Source organism: Copadichromis virginalis, linkage group LG20 (genome assembly GCF_057382275.1).
Source record: "Copadichromis virginalis isolate Kocher_CV1m ecotype Utaka linkage group LG20, C_Virginalis_male_GT1.1, whole genome shotgun sequence".
In the NCBI taxonomy this organism is placed as follows: Eukaryota; Metazoa; Chordata; class Actinopteri; order Cichliformes; family Cichlidae; genus Copadichromis; species Copadichromis virginalis.
Window position 1 is genome coordinate 22,231,364 of NC_140637.1, and position 17,892 is coordinate 22,249,255.

Genomic DNA, 17,892 nt, shown 5'->3' on the forward strand with positions numbered 1-17,892 from the left:
TAACGCCCACTCACATCCTGGGCCATCTGACCTCAGGAATTCGCATGATAAGGTGGGGCCAGGTTTCACAATGAACACACTCGAAACTCTGGCTGATTGGGACCCACACCCAGTTACACACCTTGGCTCAGGCGATTAGAGGATCATCAGGGGGTCCTTTTGTCCCTCTGTGGGGGGATACTCCCACTAGGTTATATCTGGGACTCTCCACCATTTGACCTTAGAACTGAAGAAGCTTCTCGGATGAGAGGTGAAACGTCTTCAAGCAACTTAAAGAAGTCCAGATGCTTTTCTTTGCAAGCTCCTTTGACTACGATGACCTGGATGACTGAGAACCTTCACAGACTGAATAGGAAATATCTCTTTGAGGTCTAATATCTACTTACTCCTTGTTATATTTATATAAGCAAAATATATCACCATTATTGCACTTTCAAGCACCACCACAGGGCCTTCACCTTTAGAACAATGTGACTACATTAATCTGTCATGGAGCTGTTACGAAAGCCTCAATGGATGCAAATTCACAATAATGATGTTGTGACCCACTCTGATCCCTTTGTGGGTAGTTTGGATGTCCCGTGTCTGTGTGGGTTGCCTCCAGGCACTCATGCTTCCTCACAAAGTCCAAAGACATTCATGTTACGTTAACTGGGGATTCTAAATTGGCGGTTGGTGAGAATAGACTAGTGAACCTCCCGTGCTATTACAGCTTGGATAGGCTCCAGCCTATCCATCCATGCAGACAGATGGACACACTGAATTTATAATCCTACTTCCCAGATACAAAATTTTGGATGAGCAGACGTCAGATTTTAGGGAACTTTTAGATGTTATCCCAACAGAGCGCTTCTCCACTGCTTCTCCAGTGCTTTCAACACCATCCAACCCGCACTACTGAGAGGGAAGCTGGAGGGAGCCGGAGTAGGCAAACAGCTGACTGCATGGACCATCGACTACCTTACCAACAGACCACAGTATGTGAGGCTCCATGACTGTGTGTCCGAGGTGGTAATCTGCAGCACGAGGGCACCACAGGGCACGGTTCTCTCACCTTTCTTGTTCAGCCTTTACACTTCAGACTTCTGTTATAATTCGGACGATTGCCATATACAGAAGTTCTCAGATGATACAGCCATCATTGGATGCGTATCAGACGGGAATGATCAGGAATACAGCGGGGTCATCAGTGACTTTGTTGGCTGGTGTGAGACCAACGTACTTCAAATCAACGCCGGCAAGACAAAGGAGATGATCATAGACTTAAGGAGGAAGTCACCCCCTACAACACCGGTGAACATCCAAGGGAAAGACATTGAGATAGTGGACTCTTATAAGTACCTGGGTGTTCACCTCAACAATAAACTGGACTGGACTACAAATACAGACATCCTGTATAAGAAGGGCCAGAGTCGACTCCACCTGCTGAGGAGACTGAGGTCCTTCGGAGTCTGCAGGACTCTGTTAAGGACATTCTATGACACTGTGGTAGCATCTGCCCTTTTCTATGCAGTGGCCTGCTGGGGGAGTGGATGCACGGACAGGGACAGAAGCAGGATTGACAAACTGGTGCGGAGGTCTAGCTCCGTGCTGGGATGTCCCCTGGAGTCTGTGGAGGTGGTTGGTGAGGGGAGGATGTTAGTAAAGCTGACATCCATCATGAACAACCCACATCACCCACTGCATGAGTATGTGAGTGGGCTGAGCAGCTCCTTTAATCAGAGACTGAAACACCCTCACTGCAGGAAGGAGCGCTTTCGCAGATCATTCATCCCAACAGCAGTTAGACTCTAACTCCTCAATCACGATGTCACAAGTCACTGGACACTGTGAACATCCACGGTCACCACTTCATGCATAATGGACCTTCCATGACCTTCCAAGCTATATAGTTTATGTCTTCCATATTTCCAACTATATCCATAATCACATACTGGGTATGCTACCATTGTATATAGTGTATTATCTTACTTTTTTCATTGATTGTACTTATTTGTATTTTTGTATTTCCTTCATATATCTGTACCTGAGCTGAGGTGACGCAAAAATTTCCCCGTTGTGGGATCAATAAAGTCTTATCTTATCTTATCTTATCTTATCTTATCTTATCTTATCTTACTCAGACTGCAGACTTTACACATCGGACACATAAAACCTGTTGTATTTTACATAAAATCCATGTGATTACTTTTCTTTTTTCTACCGATCACTGCATTTGGAAACAAATGTTACAGTTTCAACTTCTGGATCAAATCATGAAATTCTCCCTGCTGCTGCCTTCTCGTGATAACTGGATGAACCCAGAATATCAGTTTCTTCATTTTTCATGTTTACAAGCACCAGGGGCAGCTCATCATCGCTTGATATAGGCTTCAGTTTTTCACGCTGAGTTTTATGGGGATGAATTCTTCACAAAAATGCAATGAAATCAAATTCGCAAGCTTGTATTGCTTTTTTGCAATGGTGTGTAATGGACTTTACTTGTATGTCCTAGATTTTTTAAAAGTAAAATGGGAGACAGAGCCCTCCTCTACTATGGAACCAGCTCCCAGTTTGGGTTTATGATGCAGACACATTCCTGCATTAAAACATCATTTACAACAGGAACGTGAAGATAACAAATAATGAGCCATTTCAGTGACTCAGAATGACTTTCCTAATAGGTTTACCCTCCTTAAACAGATTCTTTGAGCCTGGATAAGAACATAAGCAGTAAAAATTAATTAAGGCTTGTTCAAAGAGTTTTTTCTGTTTGAAAGTAGTTCACCTGGCAAAGAAAATACATTTCTGACAGATGACTCTTCTTTTTAGCTGAATTTCTACTTTATTGGGTTTACTCAGGCTATTGATGAGACAACATACTTGTGACAAAGCGCACTGAATGAATCCACCATGACTTATCCAATTTGGCTAGAATTCAGTGCATGAACCTGGAACACAGCATTGTTCTCATCATTCAATCCAAGTGATGTAGCCGCTGCTCCAGGACTGAGTCATTCTGAGTCAGATGTCCCATCATCAAACTCGTATATTTGGATGTTTGTGGATTTGAACTGCACCAGCGCTGCAATAACAGGTTGGTATTTGTGAAGTAACCTCCACTGCTACTGTTCTTTAAAGCATTTCCCATATTTCATGTTATTTGGTACTGGAAAGCCTTATGCTTTACATGGTATATGCATAGAAAATATTTAAAATAATCACTACCTTACAAATAATTTGACATTCAGCTACTTGCTATTTTCTTTGTGTGCCCTAAATCTACATCCCTATATGTCAAATGGCATTCTGTTACAGGTGGGTGCATTATGCATTGTTTTACAAACACTGCACGCTCCTTTGAGGAAAAGTGAACTGAGGTTCACAGTCAAACTGCATTTTCTCCAGATGCCTCATCTGTAGAGATGCTGATGAGACTGAAATGAAAATAAAATATGTTTAAATGTTTTGTGACTAATGGAAAAAACATGCAGGAAACATTAATGTGCTGTCTCCATACCAAACTTAAATAAAACACATGCACTGTATTAATCTGTTTTCAACAAGTTCCATCACTTTAATGACTAATATAGTACTAAATTTAAAAACAATTGAATTGTCTGCCTCATCTGATTTCAGGTTCATACACACACGATATTGGCTTCGTTCACTGGTGGAAAAATGCTCAATGACAGTGGGTTGGGAAGTAAAGCTGTCCACTTAGATAAGAGGATCAACATTAAAATGAAATTTACTTCAATCCAAGAGGAACCTGTTTATTTCACTAGGAGACATCAGACAAATATGGACTCTACAGCCAAGTATTGACTCTATTATTTGTCCCATCAGGCAAATAACACAGCGTGTGCCGTCGCTATACCATAATAAAAAAAGATGCTTGTCACTGTCTGTCAAATTCACTGACACATAATATCCGTTTTTTGTTTGAACATGTGTACACCACATTTAGAGCAATGAAAGTCAGATTCTATGAACCTGTATGCATGCTTGGCCAAAAAGCTGATTCTGATTCTGAAATGGTGCAGCAGGAAGAGTTGGGGCTAATATTAATTATTTTATGATGCATCGTCGTGGGTGGCTTATGAATCTCCTTCTCGGGATTAATAAAGTCTAATCGCAACTTTATTTAAACACCCTACTATCTGCTGTTGATCTGATACAATCTCAAGAAAACAACCATATCTAAATGCAGCAGTGTCAACAGTTATAGAGAAGTAAAAAGTGGAATGAAATAGAAATTTTCTGAAATAGCTCAGTGCTGTACATTTGAAATATATTCTCCGCCACTGAAACCAGCCTAAATAAAGTACAGATGCAAGCCATCGTGACCACAAATTGTCTTATTTGTCTTTTGGGGAGATTTAGCACTTTGTTTTTACACTCTTTACAGATTAAGATAATTAGACATGTTGTTTGGTGAGCTCTAAAGTTGTTGGGCATTCGTCTATTTTCCCTCCTTTCGTGCTTTTTCTTTTGCAGAAGCTTTCCTTCCTTTCTCAGGACATCACAGCGGAGGCATGTGTCTGACAGAAGATTAAAAAGTACGAAGAACCAGAGAGAAAGAAAAAAAAACACCTCAAAAAACGTGTGCTGCTTGCCGTGTCAGACACGATTCCCTGTTGCCATAGAAACCAGGGTTCTGTGATCTGCTCTCTGCAGAGTAAGAAGGCTCATCTGGAGAGGATTTCATGTCTCTGGCTGTTCTGGAGGGTCATCTAATAATTCACACGTACTGTCTTCTTCCCATGCTGCTCACAGCAATCTGGCTCTACTTAGCTCAGCGAGCAGCAGGGGTCCCTGCTCCTCCTCGCAGCCACCCACTGAGGAGATATCTGAGTATACCGACGCTGTGGCAACAGCACTGCACAAAAAATATGACTGTGATTACTGTGTGGTGCCGAGGTTACATAAGGCTTTAAGCCAGTCATTAGGAAAGATGTTTTTAAACATTTGTGAAATCTGTAGTTGGCCCTGGACCTGCTCGTAAATGTTGATGTTTGCCGTGCCGGATTATTTCCGTTTCACCTTTGGTCTGACAGGAAAGCCTGCGGTTAATTCCAAACTCATGGTTAGACCGCAGACCTCCCTTCAGTCCCTAAAATTAATCAACTCTGAAACGAGTTAAATGATGCTGTACTTTTGGATCTTTGTTTTACCAGGCTTTCAGGAGTATTATAGTGTCACTATAAATTAACTATGAAATATTTCTTTTTAAACTTGATTTCCCCTCCCTTCCATTTGATAACAATTTAGATAACAGAGTTGCTGATCACGTAATCCATGTGCAGCAATGCTTCTTGCGTGCTTGCATCAGGTTCAAGCACCACAGCTGCTCCAGTTTACATCTGACAAAATAAGACCAAAAATGGTACGATGCTGCAACAGAAAATATTGATCTTCTTCAGCATCATGGTTTATTTATATCCACTGAGGGATTTGACTTTCTAATGCAGATCATGAAAATAACCAAAAACTGTACATTGCGGATTAGTTATAATATTAATAATCGTAAATATTACTGCCTATGGTGATGAAATAAGGCTTTGTGGGTATCGGCCCTTTTGGTACGTCATGAAGCAGCACAACAATAAAATACTTCTCAGGAACATTTCTCACAGCATTATGCTAATATCAATTCCAAGAATCCTCCCAGACGAGATGTAATGAGAGCGAAACGGTAAGAACATCAAGTCAGAATCTCAAAGAAAGCAGATAAAAAAAAAACAATTTTTCGGATAGTTGGACAAAAATGCAGGAAGAGAAGCAACTGCTGCAGGTGACAAAGCAAAAGGCAACATTAAGTGTTGGGCGACAACTTTTCATCAGAACAGCTTCAACGGGCCTCAGCATAGACTCTCCAAACGTCTGGAAGTCTATGCTTTTACAAGATAATTCTTCATTTAGTGTTTTTTGTTGAAAAAGTGGAGATTGTTGTCTAATGCACTGGTACAAAATCTCCTAAAGGTATCCAGTTAGGTAGTGATCTGGTGACTGCAAAGGCTGTCACATGTGATTCATTTTATTTTCATACAGGCTCTTTCCTTTGGGGAGGTGACTACCCCTGGCTGTAAGAGTGGCTGGTCCTCGCACATTAAAGACAATGTGTGTGTTATCTTATTTGACACAATTTGGTACATTTTCTAGTTAGTTCTGCCAATTAGATAAACAGTGATCTCTTCTGTTCCATCGTATGCAATCGAATGACCAAATCCGGTCTATAACTGGATTTTCTTTTGGGGTGGCTTAAAACTTTTCGAGGACACCGAAACAAAATCCTTTATGCAGGAAAAACATGCATTCCGGGATCCCTGTAGTTGAAGCATGACTTCCATTGGGAAGGTCACAGGATTCATGTAGACAATCACCTAGATTGACTATATATTGATTTTCACTGACCCATTTCCTTTAGGGGACCAGTGCATCCAAGCCACAGCACCAGTTCTCACTGCTATAGGGATTAAGGGTTCGTATTTTATTAATTTAAATTGAATTAAATTTGTCACCTACACACTTACTGAGGACTTAGCACAATACCCGTGTACACAATAAACCCCTCTAATTACAAAATGTAAAAATTCAAAAGTCAAAGAACTGACAGACACAGTCTATGTCGCCATCTGTTGGTCAGTAGCCAGCACAGCAGGAATGCTTCAGTAAATACCTATAACAGAGCTGCAGGACGGACTGAGTCACACTTTACAGGCCCGAACAGTGTAATAAAATCCAGCCCAGGAAGAAATGCATTGAAATGCTTCCAACAACAATAATCTGATGGATGTGAATCAGAGAAATCACATTTCAGACCACTGGGATATCCACGTTGTGAGGCGTACACTGAAAGGTTTATTGCAGGGCTTTGTTTGCATAACAACTATACTTGAAAATAAATAATGAAACTACATTGAAAGTTTCATTTTACTTGATCTATTTTCATTTTAGATGCTGAAATGAAAACAGTCTGATATGTATTTGTGTTACTTAGCAGTCACCCAGGTCATTGTAAGGAGCAGGGAGGGAAAATAAAGAAAGCTCTTAAAATGTGGTTATCCCAACTGGGCCTTTAATCAAACCAGCAAAGATGCACAGGAAACAAGGTCAGACACCAACTAGGGAGAAACAGAATGGCAAACAGAACAACATTGTCATCCATCACGTGGCATGTTTATCAGAGAAAGTCATGGGGACTTTTCTCCAAGCATGACAAAACAAAGCCACACCCTCAGACAAAGACTAGTTCATCCCAAGCGAGGAGTGCTCAGACCTCTACACAGGAGAAACCAAACGGCCGCTCCATAAATACATGTCACAGAAGAGACACCTGGATAGGACAAAACTCAGCTGTACATCCCCATCATAAATCAGGTGATCTCAGTAGGTCACATGATAAAGTGAGGCAAGTTCTCACAATGGTTTCACCTGAAACCTCTGGTGATAATGACCCATGCCTTTTTTTTCTTTGCTCATGTGTTGAGACACATGATTAGTAGTGGCTCAACAGCCCTCTGAAGGTACAACTCTTTAATTCAATTCAATTATTTTATTATTTTAATATTACTTTGCAAAACTTAAAGAAGTCCAGTCACTTTCTTTCCAAGCTCCTTGAACAATCTGATATGTAAGACACTTAACCTCTTAAGCCCCAACGCCCCCGATACAGGGGCAAAAGGCAGGAGATCAGTTAGGCTTGGGGCTGAAGAGGTTAGGTACGCTTTGGTAATATGAGGCTGGAAACACTTGCCGTCTTCCGGTCAGCTCGAAGCAGTCTGACCACTGACCTCTGGCATCAACAAGGCACAGGGAACTACTGCTCACTAGATATTTTCTTTTTTTGACTGTTCACTCGAAACCTTCGAGATGGCTGTCTGAGTAAATCCCAGTAGACCAAAAGTTACTGAAAGGCTGAGACCAGCCCATCTGGCAACAGCAACCATGCCACATGCTGTCATGTGACTGAGTAGATATTTGTGTTAACAGTCAGTTGATATACAACATGTCTGCATGTTTAATATTTATGCAAAGATGGGTCAGATGAATATTTGGGGTTTTTTGGAGCATGAAAATAGCATTATACTTCCAGTCAAACTCTTCTTTCAAATATTATTTTAATTGCATTGCTGAAGTTTGTGGGCTTTATAAAGGTATGTAGCACCACTGGAAGAATAAAGGTTGTTGGGCTTTACTACTTAATACGATGGAAGCACAGGACTTCCACAGCTAATTTGTAGAAAATGCCTGTAGAGAGATAAATGCATGCAGATAAATCCCTGTTCATTAATGTTCTGCACATCACATAACGCCTGCAAAGTTTAGAGTGACCTCAGGAGATGCCTGCCTCCGCTCCTCACTGATCCCTCAGACAATCTGCACAACACGTCACCATTCTGAGAGGATTGCACTGCTAGGATTACACCATTTGGCATTTTTCTGGTTGGAAAAAAAAAGCTTAACCACATTGATTAGAGAAAAAAATGACGAAAGCAGATCAATTCAGGATATTTTGGGGCTGATTATGTTGTTGTGGGATTGATGCTGCTGAATCATAAATAGACGAAAGATTATTTGAGGACAAAGATTTCTTGCAGCAACACACTGTGCAGACCAAATGTTAATGTTATTGCTCTCTATCTGTGGCAGATTTCCAAACAAAAAATAAACATATTTAGTTTATTTGTTCACTGAAATTATTAGCTAAAGACCGATGGGCTAACACCCTGGCAAGGCGTCCATTCTTCCACAAGACGCAAGAATCACTGCTTTTATTTATGGAAGCCCGTTTCCACCACTAAAGGGGAAAAAAGGATCCATAACTCGAAATTTCGAGTTATTTTCTCGAAATTTCGACTTATTAACTCAAAATTTTGAGAAAGGTAACTCGAAATTTCAAGTTAGCGCTGCCAATCAGTAATCTACATGAATGACGTCAGTTCCTTGTTACCCAGAAGCTGAAGTCCTCAGGTACAAATGCTACAGCTAAGCTACCAGTATTAGCTGAAAAAATGATGAAATCCTCGTGTCATTAGCTAAATCACATTGCGTTACTATCGGCAAACGTACTCGCGAAAGCGCCATTTTGTTGCAATCCCGTTTTGAGAGAGCGTTACTCTGCGCCATATGCTTCCGGGTAACAAGAAAGTGACCTCATTCACGTAGATTACTGATTGGCAGAGCTAACTCGAAATTTCGAGTAATTAACTCAAAATTTTGAGAAAAGTAACTCGAAATTTCTAGTTAATAAGTCAAAATTTTGAGTTATGGATACTTGTTTTGTTTTTTTTGTGGCGGAAACAGGCTTTCATACTTATTGCTCAGATTTCACTCAGAGCATTTCTCTGGATTGTAGTGTTCATTTAAAGAATGTTTACATTCCCCCTCTACTCATAAAGAGCCCCATCAGCTTCATTTATGATGTGTTAATGTCTCAAGCTAGTCAACAAACAGGTTATTAACATAAGATTCACAGTACTGATATTTATTTCAGATGTAAAATGATGTGATAGCTTGAAATAAACATACACTTGCATCCTGTTAGGTAGTTATGGTCATAACCATATTGGTTAGGATGATTGATCCTGTTGGTTGACTCCCACATACAGAAAGCATGGCTGTGGGCCTTTCTATGACTATTATCCTAATATCAGAATTTTAATCAGTGCTATGAAACTGCTTTGCTATGCTGATGCTTTTTACATTTTCATTGACGCAATTACTGCTGACCATGCAGTCCTTAGACTCCTGAACTACTTCTACTTGTTCATCTTTCAGTTGATCCTTCTAGAGGTTACAACAGCAGATCTCTAGCATCCTTGTCTGTCATACAAACATCATCATCATCCTTTTTGCATCCACATTGTTGCCCTTTCTGATGAAAGTCAGCAGCAGGAATACACTGGCGTGTAGTCTCATGACTGGGTTATATTCCCAAAGTCAAAACTTTAATTTGATAGCAAACTGGATTTATTTCTCCAGAATATGACAGTTTGTGAGCTCTCTTGACTTCTCACTGGATTTTATTCTAATTTATTTGTGTAATGCAGCCAACCAAAGATAAAGCAGCGTGTCACTTTTGTTCTGAATCGTAAACAATCTTAAGGCCACATGAGCACCTTTTAGTATGCTCGTTTATTTTAATGTCACTGACATTTAAGGGAAAACCACAGATTTTGGCAATTTATCCATGTGCTGCTTATTATTACAGCCAACCACCTTTCTTTTATTTCTTTTTTTCATGTTTCTAGAGTTTTAGTTTAAGAGCCAAAACTGTCTCATGAAAATATTAGGAGAGCAAAAAAGAGATCCTTACTCATATCCTGAACATCATTTTAATTTATATTTATATGCAAAAAAAAAAAGGATTTGTTGACCTGTTCCAGATTTACCATGCTAACTTCAGCTGTTTTTTGCCATCCAGCTCTTATTAGCTTTGCCTGTGGAGTGATAAATCATGATTGGATTGTTGCATCATCTACAATATACCAGCGTTACCAAAGAGAAATAGGATACTTTTTCTTCAGTGATATATCATATCATATCAACAATGCCTTCACATTCTTTTCCAGACAGCAGAGATAAAATATAAAAAGCAGAGAGTCTGTGCAGCCAAACATCTGACACCATTCAACTGTAAATCAACCACATAGTAGTTCTGTGTGAATTGTGCAAGTTCCTCTTACAGTGTGCTTCATGATCCTGTGTTGTCGTAAAATTAAAGCTGAGCAAATATTTTTGCAACTTGGAAGTTGTCAGATTTTTCTCTCAAGCTCATTTTCTACAAACATTTCATCCAGAGAGCACAGCAGAGAGAAACTCCTTTTACAAGTCACTTGATACTTGTGTGAAAATGTGAAAGCCATACTGTTCAATAGTGACCCCTCTTTTTTATTAAATCCCTTCAGGCATATTTTCTAGAATCCCATATGCAAGGATCTGAGGTCATCTGGGGGACAAGTCCATGAAAACAAAAAAACATACGGCTTATAGCCATAGGCATGAAGAAAATGAAAAAGGTTTGAAACCAAATGGCTAACTTATGTGGCATCGCAGAGCCTGATTTTAACGAACGTGGGAAACTGCTTGTACTGTGCTACAGCTGCTGCATTAGTGTAGTATCTAATAGTGGCAACAGCAGATAGCCTTTACTCAGTAAGGAATAACAATAATTTCAAACAAGGGAAAACATGTTCACTTACTATATGGTAAATGGCCAGTATTTGTATAGTGCTTTTACTAGTCCTGCCTAGGGACCCCAAGGCGCTTTACACACCCAGTCATCCACCCATTCACACACTGGTGGAGGCAAGCCACAGTTGTAGCCACAGCTGCCCTGGGGGAGACTGACAGAAGCGAGGCTGCCATATTGCGCCATCGGCTCTTCTGGCCAACACCAGTAGGCGGTAGGTGAAGTGTCTTGCCCAAGGACACAACGACCGAGACTGTCCGAGTCGGGGGTCGAACCGGCAACCTTCCGATTACAAGGCGAACTCCCAACTCTTGACCCACGGTCGCCCCACATTTAGCATTTACTATATGTAGGAGCAGGTTTCTACTGAACTTTGCAGCTTTGATCAAGCCTGCTGCTCTTCCCTTCAAAAAGGTTTTTATACAACTGCCTTATGTGAGGTAAGGGCATAGGTTAGGTTACAATAAGGTAACTGCTTGTTGTGATACAATAGGATCGGACAGAGGGCAGGCATATAAGGAAAATACTGGTCAGGATATGGTTTGACCCCAGAATAACGCCAACCCACAGCTTTACCAGTTTGCTTTACTCTCACCACTCCTGTAGTTTTATTGACCCAGAGCAGGAAGCCAGGTCATATTATTGACGCAGGCCTCTTGAAGCTGTGTGGTGCTTTTAGGGTTAGGGTTAGGGTGATAAATTGTAGGTGATAGCAGGCAGATGGTTTGAAGAAAAGGTCTAAAGATATTTTCCACCTTTGAATGGCTCCAGGTTGCTGACAAATTCAAAACACCTCTGTCATATATCCATCCTACAAACTGCTCCCAGAGCACCATATTAGTCATAAATCTGTAACGTAGGGCCAGTGCAGCTGATAGTACCAAAGGTAGCCTGCAAGCAATGAAGGAATTTTTCTCTCTCTTCATGAGCTGAACATCCTACATCCCTCCAATAAATAAATAAGCTAATTAATAAGCAGTTCTTATCGAATTTCCCAGAGGAACCCACCCGAGGGATTAATAAAGTTCTACCTTATCTTATCTTATCTTATCTTATCTTATCTTATCTTATCTTATCTTGTGAACGCAGCATGAACATGAACTGTCCCCTAGCTTCTTAATCAAAGCTTGCTTTAAGTGGCACCTATGGCCCATCGTTCAGTCTGTTCTGGCATTGTGCTCCTACCATTTGTGGACCACATTAATTTCCCGTGGTTGTTTGGCTGTTTAATGGTGACCCTACCCTACTGCTGTCTTGCTTTGGCTTATTTAATTGTGTTTTAGCTTGACAAAATATTTTAAGTTGTTCATCACATCTGTGTTTTATATTTTTAACTGAGCTGCCCTCTCTTCATTTATTTATCTGTTTTTTTTTGTGAGTTTTTCTTTTAGAAGGTAGAGGGGCAAAGAGAGGCGAGGCTCTTAAATCTTTAAATCTTTCTGATGCTGTAGTTTTTTGTTTTTTTTTAATTAATTAGCCAAATAAATTATTAACTTTAATCTGCCATGCCTCGCTTCGCCAGTAATGAGCTTGTGTGCATTAATGATTGGTAACTACACTTATTAGGGTGATATTTCCTATGCTGAAATCCCTCAGGTGGTGTTGCTTGTCTCCTTTCTTCCAGTTTTTTTTATGCCAACCCCATCAGGTTCCCCCTCGTTCAGGTGCAAGACGATTTAGATGTCACCTCAGTACTTGGGTGACAGAGTTGACTGAAGCTAACAGTAGTAGGACAGGCCCTGTGCTTGATCAGGGAAAAAGTAAAAGTGGATTTCAACCCAGCTCTCTTTGGCCTTAATCTGCAGGATTAGGGCATCAGAAAGTTCACTACAGTGGGCTGAAGTCTGCATGCGTAGAAATGTGTTTGTATGTTTGCGTGAGAGTGTGCGTGCATACTTTCTTTGTAGAAAACATACGTTTAAATTGAATGTGCTTGCATGTTTTTGCACATCAACATAGGTGTGAAACAGTTGGTGAACTCTAGTATCCAGAGCCACATGTGAAGCAGCAGCAGCAGCAGGCAGAGGGACGGGAGGGGAGAGAGCTGCCCGTGGGTTAAGAGCTAAAGCCGCTTGGCCCAGATGAAGATGGCTCTCAGGCTCTCTGCCAGTCAAAGCCTAGCCAACAGCCCACTCTTACTGACAAGTCAGGGGAACGGCGGGACAGGTCACACGCACAATTTGTATATATTTACGGTATATAACAGGAAGTGCAAAGTACGATGCCTCAAGAATGATGCCTGTACTTGAAATGTAATTAAAGATTAAACATTTTATATGAAATATTGTTTAAATTACCTACTGGCTACCAAAAGGTGACAAACCCACAAAAAGTATCCCATGATTTCCATAGAAGCCTTTTTTTGCCTTGGGTTTTACACCCCACAACTTTACTGCTTTGATTCATTTTCACAGCTTTCATCTGATCATTTTCAGCCACAGCAGGCATCCATTTTCAAAGAACCACACGAAAAACACTCTGAACACCAGTTACTCTCACAGGGCCTGGCACCGAACAGCAGACAGGCGCTGTTAATGAATACAGCGACGCATTTAACGGCTAAGAAAAAAACGAATATCATCTCAAACCCCAATGGAGACCAAAACAGAGCTTAAAGAAAAGTAAATATTGGACCTAAACTCTACTTTGTTGCTCAAAGTGTAACTTAATCCAGGATGTTTCACTGCCATCTCTGATTGAAAGTTTTACTGTTTACTGCATTACTGATGGGAGTGGCTTTGTTCTCTCAGTACGCACAGCAGGAGTGACATCATAAAACCACTGGAGATCAGACTGGGCTGTCACAGTTTGAGTGCACCATTTATTTATCCACCTCCCCTTTCTGAAATGCTTTTGCACAAATATGTTATGCAAAGCTATTGCATAAATAGACAGTATAAAACATGTATATACAAAAGACACAAGATATAGCTACTGTGAGCCATTGGGCTTTATACTGCTTCAACCCCTTTGGATTGTAAAGTCCTGTTTTGAATCTTCAAGTTGAGTGTTGTCGTTGTCACCATCCTGGTCCAATTGTCGACTTTTTTCTAAGGAGAAGACTGCATGACATGTCTGACAGACACAGCAATGTCTGGTCAAATTCTCTAAATGCATTCATGAAACGAGCACTGCACCAAATACCTTCTTGCAAGTGCTTTGGCCTCTAGCAGACTGCTTTGGACACCCGTAGCTTGAATGGCCAACTTGTCTGGAGAATGTTCACCTTCAAAGTAAAACTTGCACCTTTTGAAATATGTTTGTTGCAGCAGTGAGGCACAGCTTTTACTCTGAAGGTAAATGTCTCCAGTGTGCAGAACCCTTTTTGAGGTTTTACTACCACAGATTAAATAGCGAGTCTTTTAGACAAGTTGGTGTCTTCTCTGAAAATGTGCCTGCGACAATCTGTTAGTAGCAAAAAGAGATCATAAAGATGGTTTTGCAAAGGATTTCATCTGGCAACAGTCAGCAACCTTCAGCAACGAGTCACCGACTGGGATCCACGTCTTTCCTTAGCGACCAGAAGACCTGTGTGGCTGAGGCCTAAGTGTTTACAGAGCAGAGGGCTTTTTTTCCATAGACTTCTATATGATCATTTATTGCAATCAGCAGTTTCAACTGCTGATGGCTGCAAGTCCAACGCACTTTCATGTTGGTTTCATTTTTTAGACATGAAAGTTTCATCCATCTTTTATCATTTCTGTGTTTATAATCTAATATAACCCCATGTGTTTTAAGCACGCTCTCTCTCATGCTTGCAACATTATTATTCACTCCACCACTTGATTTTTCCAACATTCAAATTTTCTTTTTCTCATCTTTTAGTCATGGTGGAGTTTGATTTTTTTTTTTTTTTCATTTAAATATCAGATGAGCCAGAGTGAACATGATGTAATGTGTAGCTGTTTTCTGGATACTGTTGTCAGGATCAAGTCTCTCTGAACATCTGCCAAACCTCAGAGATCATCTTACCAGAGTTGAACACACAGTTCACAGTGACATAATGTCAAGAGTACTTTAAAAAAAAAAAAAGCCTTTCTCTCTTCATTTCATCCATTAAATGCCAGTTGTGTTTTTCGCCATGCCAGGCAGGTGGTGTGGATTAGTGATGCTCTCTAAATTTCAGTACAGGATATTATACACAGTTCAGATTAGAATATATCATCAATGAAGCCACAGATTTGGATTTTCTTTTTTACTTTTAACCATCAACATCATGCATTTTTTTGTTAGTGTCTTCCTTAATTGCTTCATTTTCACTGTGATTCTTTACATCACTCACTTTATCATTTGTATATTTTCTTGATTAGCTGTCATCCTTTTTTCCTCCTCTGCCACAACCAAGCCGTTCTATTCTTAAATATTTCTGTCTGCGGCCGTGTTATTTTGCATTCCTCAAAAAATTGTCATTTCGCTGAAACATGGAGTGACCACAGCATGATAATAGCAAACTGAAATGTGATTCCTAACCAGAAGGGCCCAGACTTGGTAAAGTTGGAATACATTTAAATATAATTGACATAAATGGTCTATTAGAGGTTAAAACATAAGTAGATAAACCTCTTAAAAAAGGGTGTTTTTATTACTACCCATACATTTCCTTAGACCATTTTCAGCAGAACAAAATATATAGAAAAACTTTTGCAATAGTATATCTTCCACAGTTTTCTAGGAGACAAAAAGTCTTTTGGCACCCTAGGATAGTTCAGCCTGTGTGGAAACAGATTTAAGTTTAGAGATATGCAAGTGCAGCCTGTAGCTCCCATACAAATAATGGGCTACGACCACATAGGTAAATATTTCAAAACGTTGCAAGGGGAACTGTAACAAAAGAGCAACAAACAGACAGTAATGCAATCTTGACTTCTGTCTAAAAAGAACATCAAAAGCAATGCTTAATCTCAGGAGGCAATACTTTGTCATCTGATGTGCATCCTCTCTGTCTCTCAATCCCTCTCCGTCCGTCTCTCTTGTAATGAGATGGATGATGATGACTGTGGGTGAGGGAGAGAAAAGGGAGGGAGGGAGAGAAGGATAATACCTTCTGAATACATGATGAATGTATTCATCAGGCTTAAACTGACTTGGGGGGGGGGGGTGAGTGGTGTGCAGAGACAGAGAGAGCATGCATGTGAGTGACACCGAGCACTATCATCAGCTCTACCCTGCGGCCGCTCTCAGTCTCTCTATCCTCTTCCCAAAGAGAGACAGAGGAAGTCACGCAAGTTAAAAGAATACACATACACAGCTTTCCTTTCTCTCGTGCAGCCAGAGGCAGGAGGACAGGAGCTGCGAGACGCACGAGTAAGGCGCAACTTGTCTTTGGCTGCTGCCCACCCAGAGCTTTTTACTCAGCAACAAGCTCAAGAGCGGTGCCGCTCAGTGCGCTCAGCCTGAAGAGGACAGAGGATGCTAAACAATATGACGGACTGCGAGGAGGGAGAGGGGGGACCCAACAGCCAGGGTGAGTGACGAAACCTGCTGCCGAGTGATGAGAAGGGAGTGTGTATGTGTGTGAGAGTGCGTGGACCTCGATGCATCAGTCTCAGCGTGGGTGCTGGAAGGGAACGCGCACATGTCAGTTAATGAAAGTTAGAGAAACAAAATGATGTCAATGCAGAAACGCATAAATCGGAGTCATTTGTTGTATTTGCATGAGACCTTTCAGATAGTAACTGTAATCTGAATAGGACTAAATTAAGTCCAAGTGGAGGTGTCTGAGATCAGTCTGCTACACCTTCACTTTGCTCTGATGCGTTTCACCTCCTGAATTTCATATGTAAACCTTCATCTGCTTAAATAGTTCAGAAATTTGCTTCTTTTTAGCTGATTGGCTGCTGCTTTTCGAAAAAAATAAAAAGGCTGGTTTAGTCAGAAGCTCAGTGATATATGTGACTCAAATGTGGTCCAATTCATCCTGCAACTGTAGATATATACAAAAGGTTCTACAAAAAATAAATGGTCCCAGAAGACTTGAGTGCAGCCAGAAAAAACAGCCTTTCTTTTCCCATCAGGAACATCTTACCCAGGGGGCAATGTCAGCCTTTCATAAGCTTGCAAGTGTATGTCTCTGAGTGTTTAAATGCAGACTGGGTTTTTATTTTAACATTTTCTATTTGCTGAAATGATTCATTTCCTTTTTTTAAAAAAATATGTTACCGGTACAAACACTACAAGAATGCTGACCACTGGTCACAGTTGGTATTTTTCCCCATTTTTGGACATTAATTATTCATGGCAATAATTTTAAGTTGCAGCCTTGGTTGTAACAATTTTCTCCCACTGTGTTTGTGTTCACGTGTGCACCGTCATCAGGGAGCCATCCACCAATTATGTATTAAATTATCTTTTTAATTATGTGAGGGTTTTTTAAATATTTGACAATATGTTAAGACTGTATCTGCGCCATTTGAGTTTCAGTCATTTAGACCTAAATTATCTTAGTGTGTTTTGATTATTTCCTTTAAATATGACACCTGTCATTTATACAGAGCAATATCACTGTGGCTCCTTATTTTGATGAATTCTGTTAATTTAATTTGGTATGGCCCTATTCAGAGTCTTTGTCTTAAATATACTTGTTCTTTTAAAAGTCACATAATGGGTTTTGTTAAACGATTATAGACAACAACCCTGATGTGTAATAGGAAGAAAATAACCCACATGAGGATTTCATTCTGATTTATACATCTGGGCTGATTTGGCACTCCACTCAA

The 17,892-nt window shown here is 40.4% G+C and overlaps 1 protein-coding gene across 1 annotated transcript in view; it reads left to right on the top strand.

Moving 5' to 3' along the window:
* The first annotated feature begins 16,441 nt into the window (after positions 1–16,441).
* The window catches only part of slc12a5b (solute carrier family 12 member 5b), a 40,883-nt gene continuing 39,432 nt past the window's right edge, over positions 16,442–17,892 (top strand). Inside the window, exon 1 of the mRNA XM_085442892.1 lies at positions 16,442–16,640. Within this exon, the coding sequence (XP_085299018.1) occupies positions 16,586–16,640 (55 nt within the window). The 5' untranslated portion in view covers positions 16,442–16,585. The remainder of the gene's footprint in view (positions 16,641–17,892) is intronic.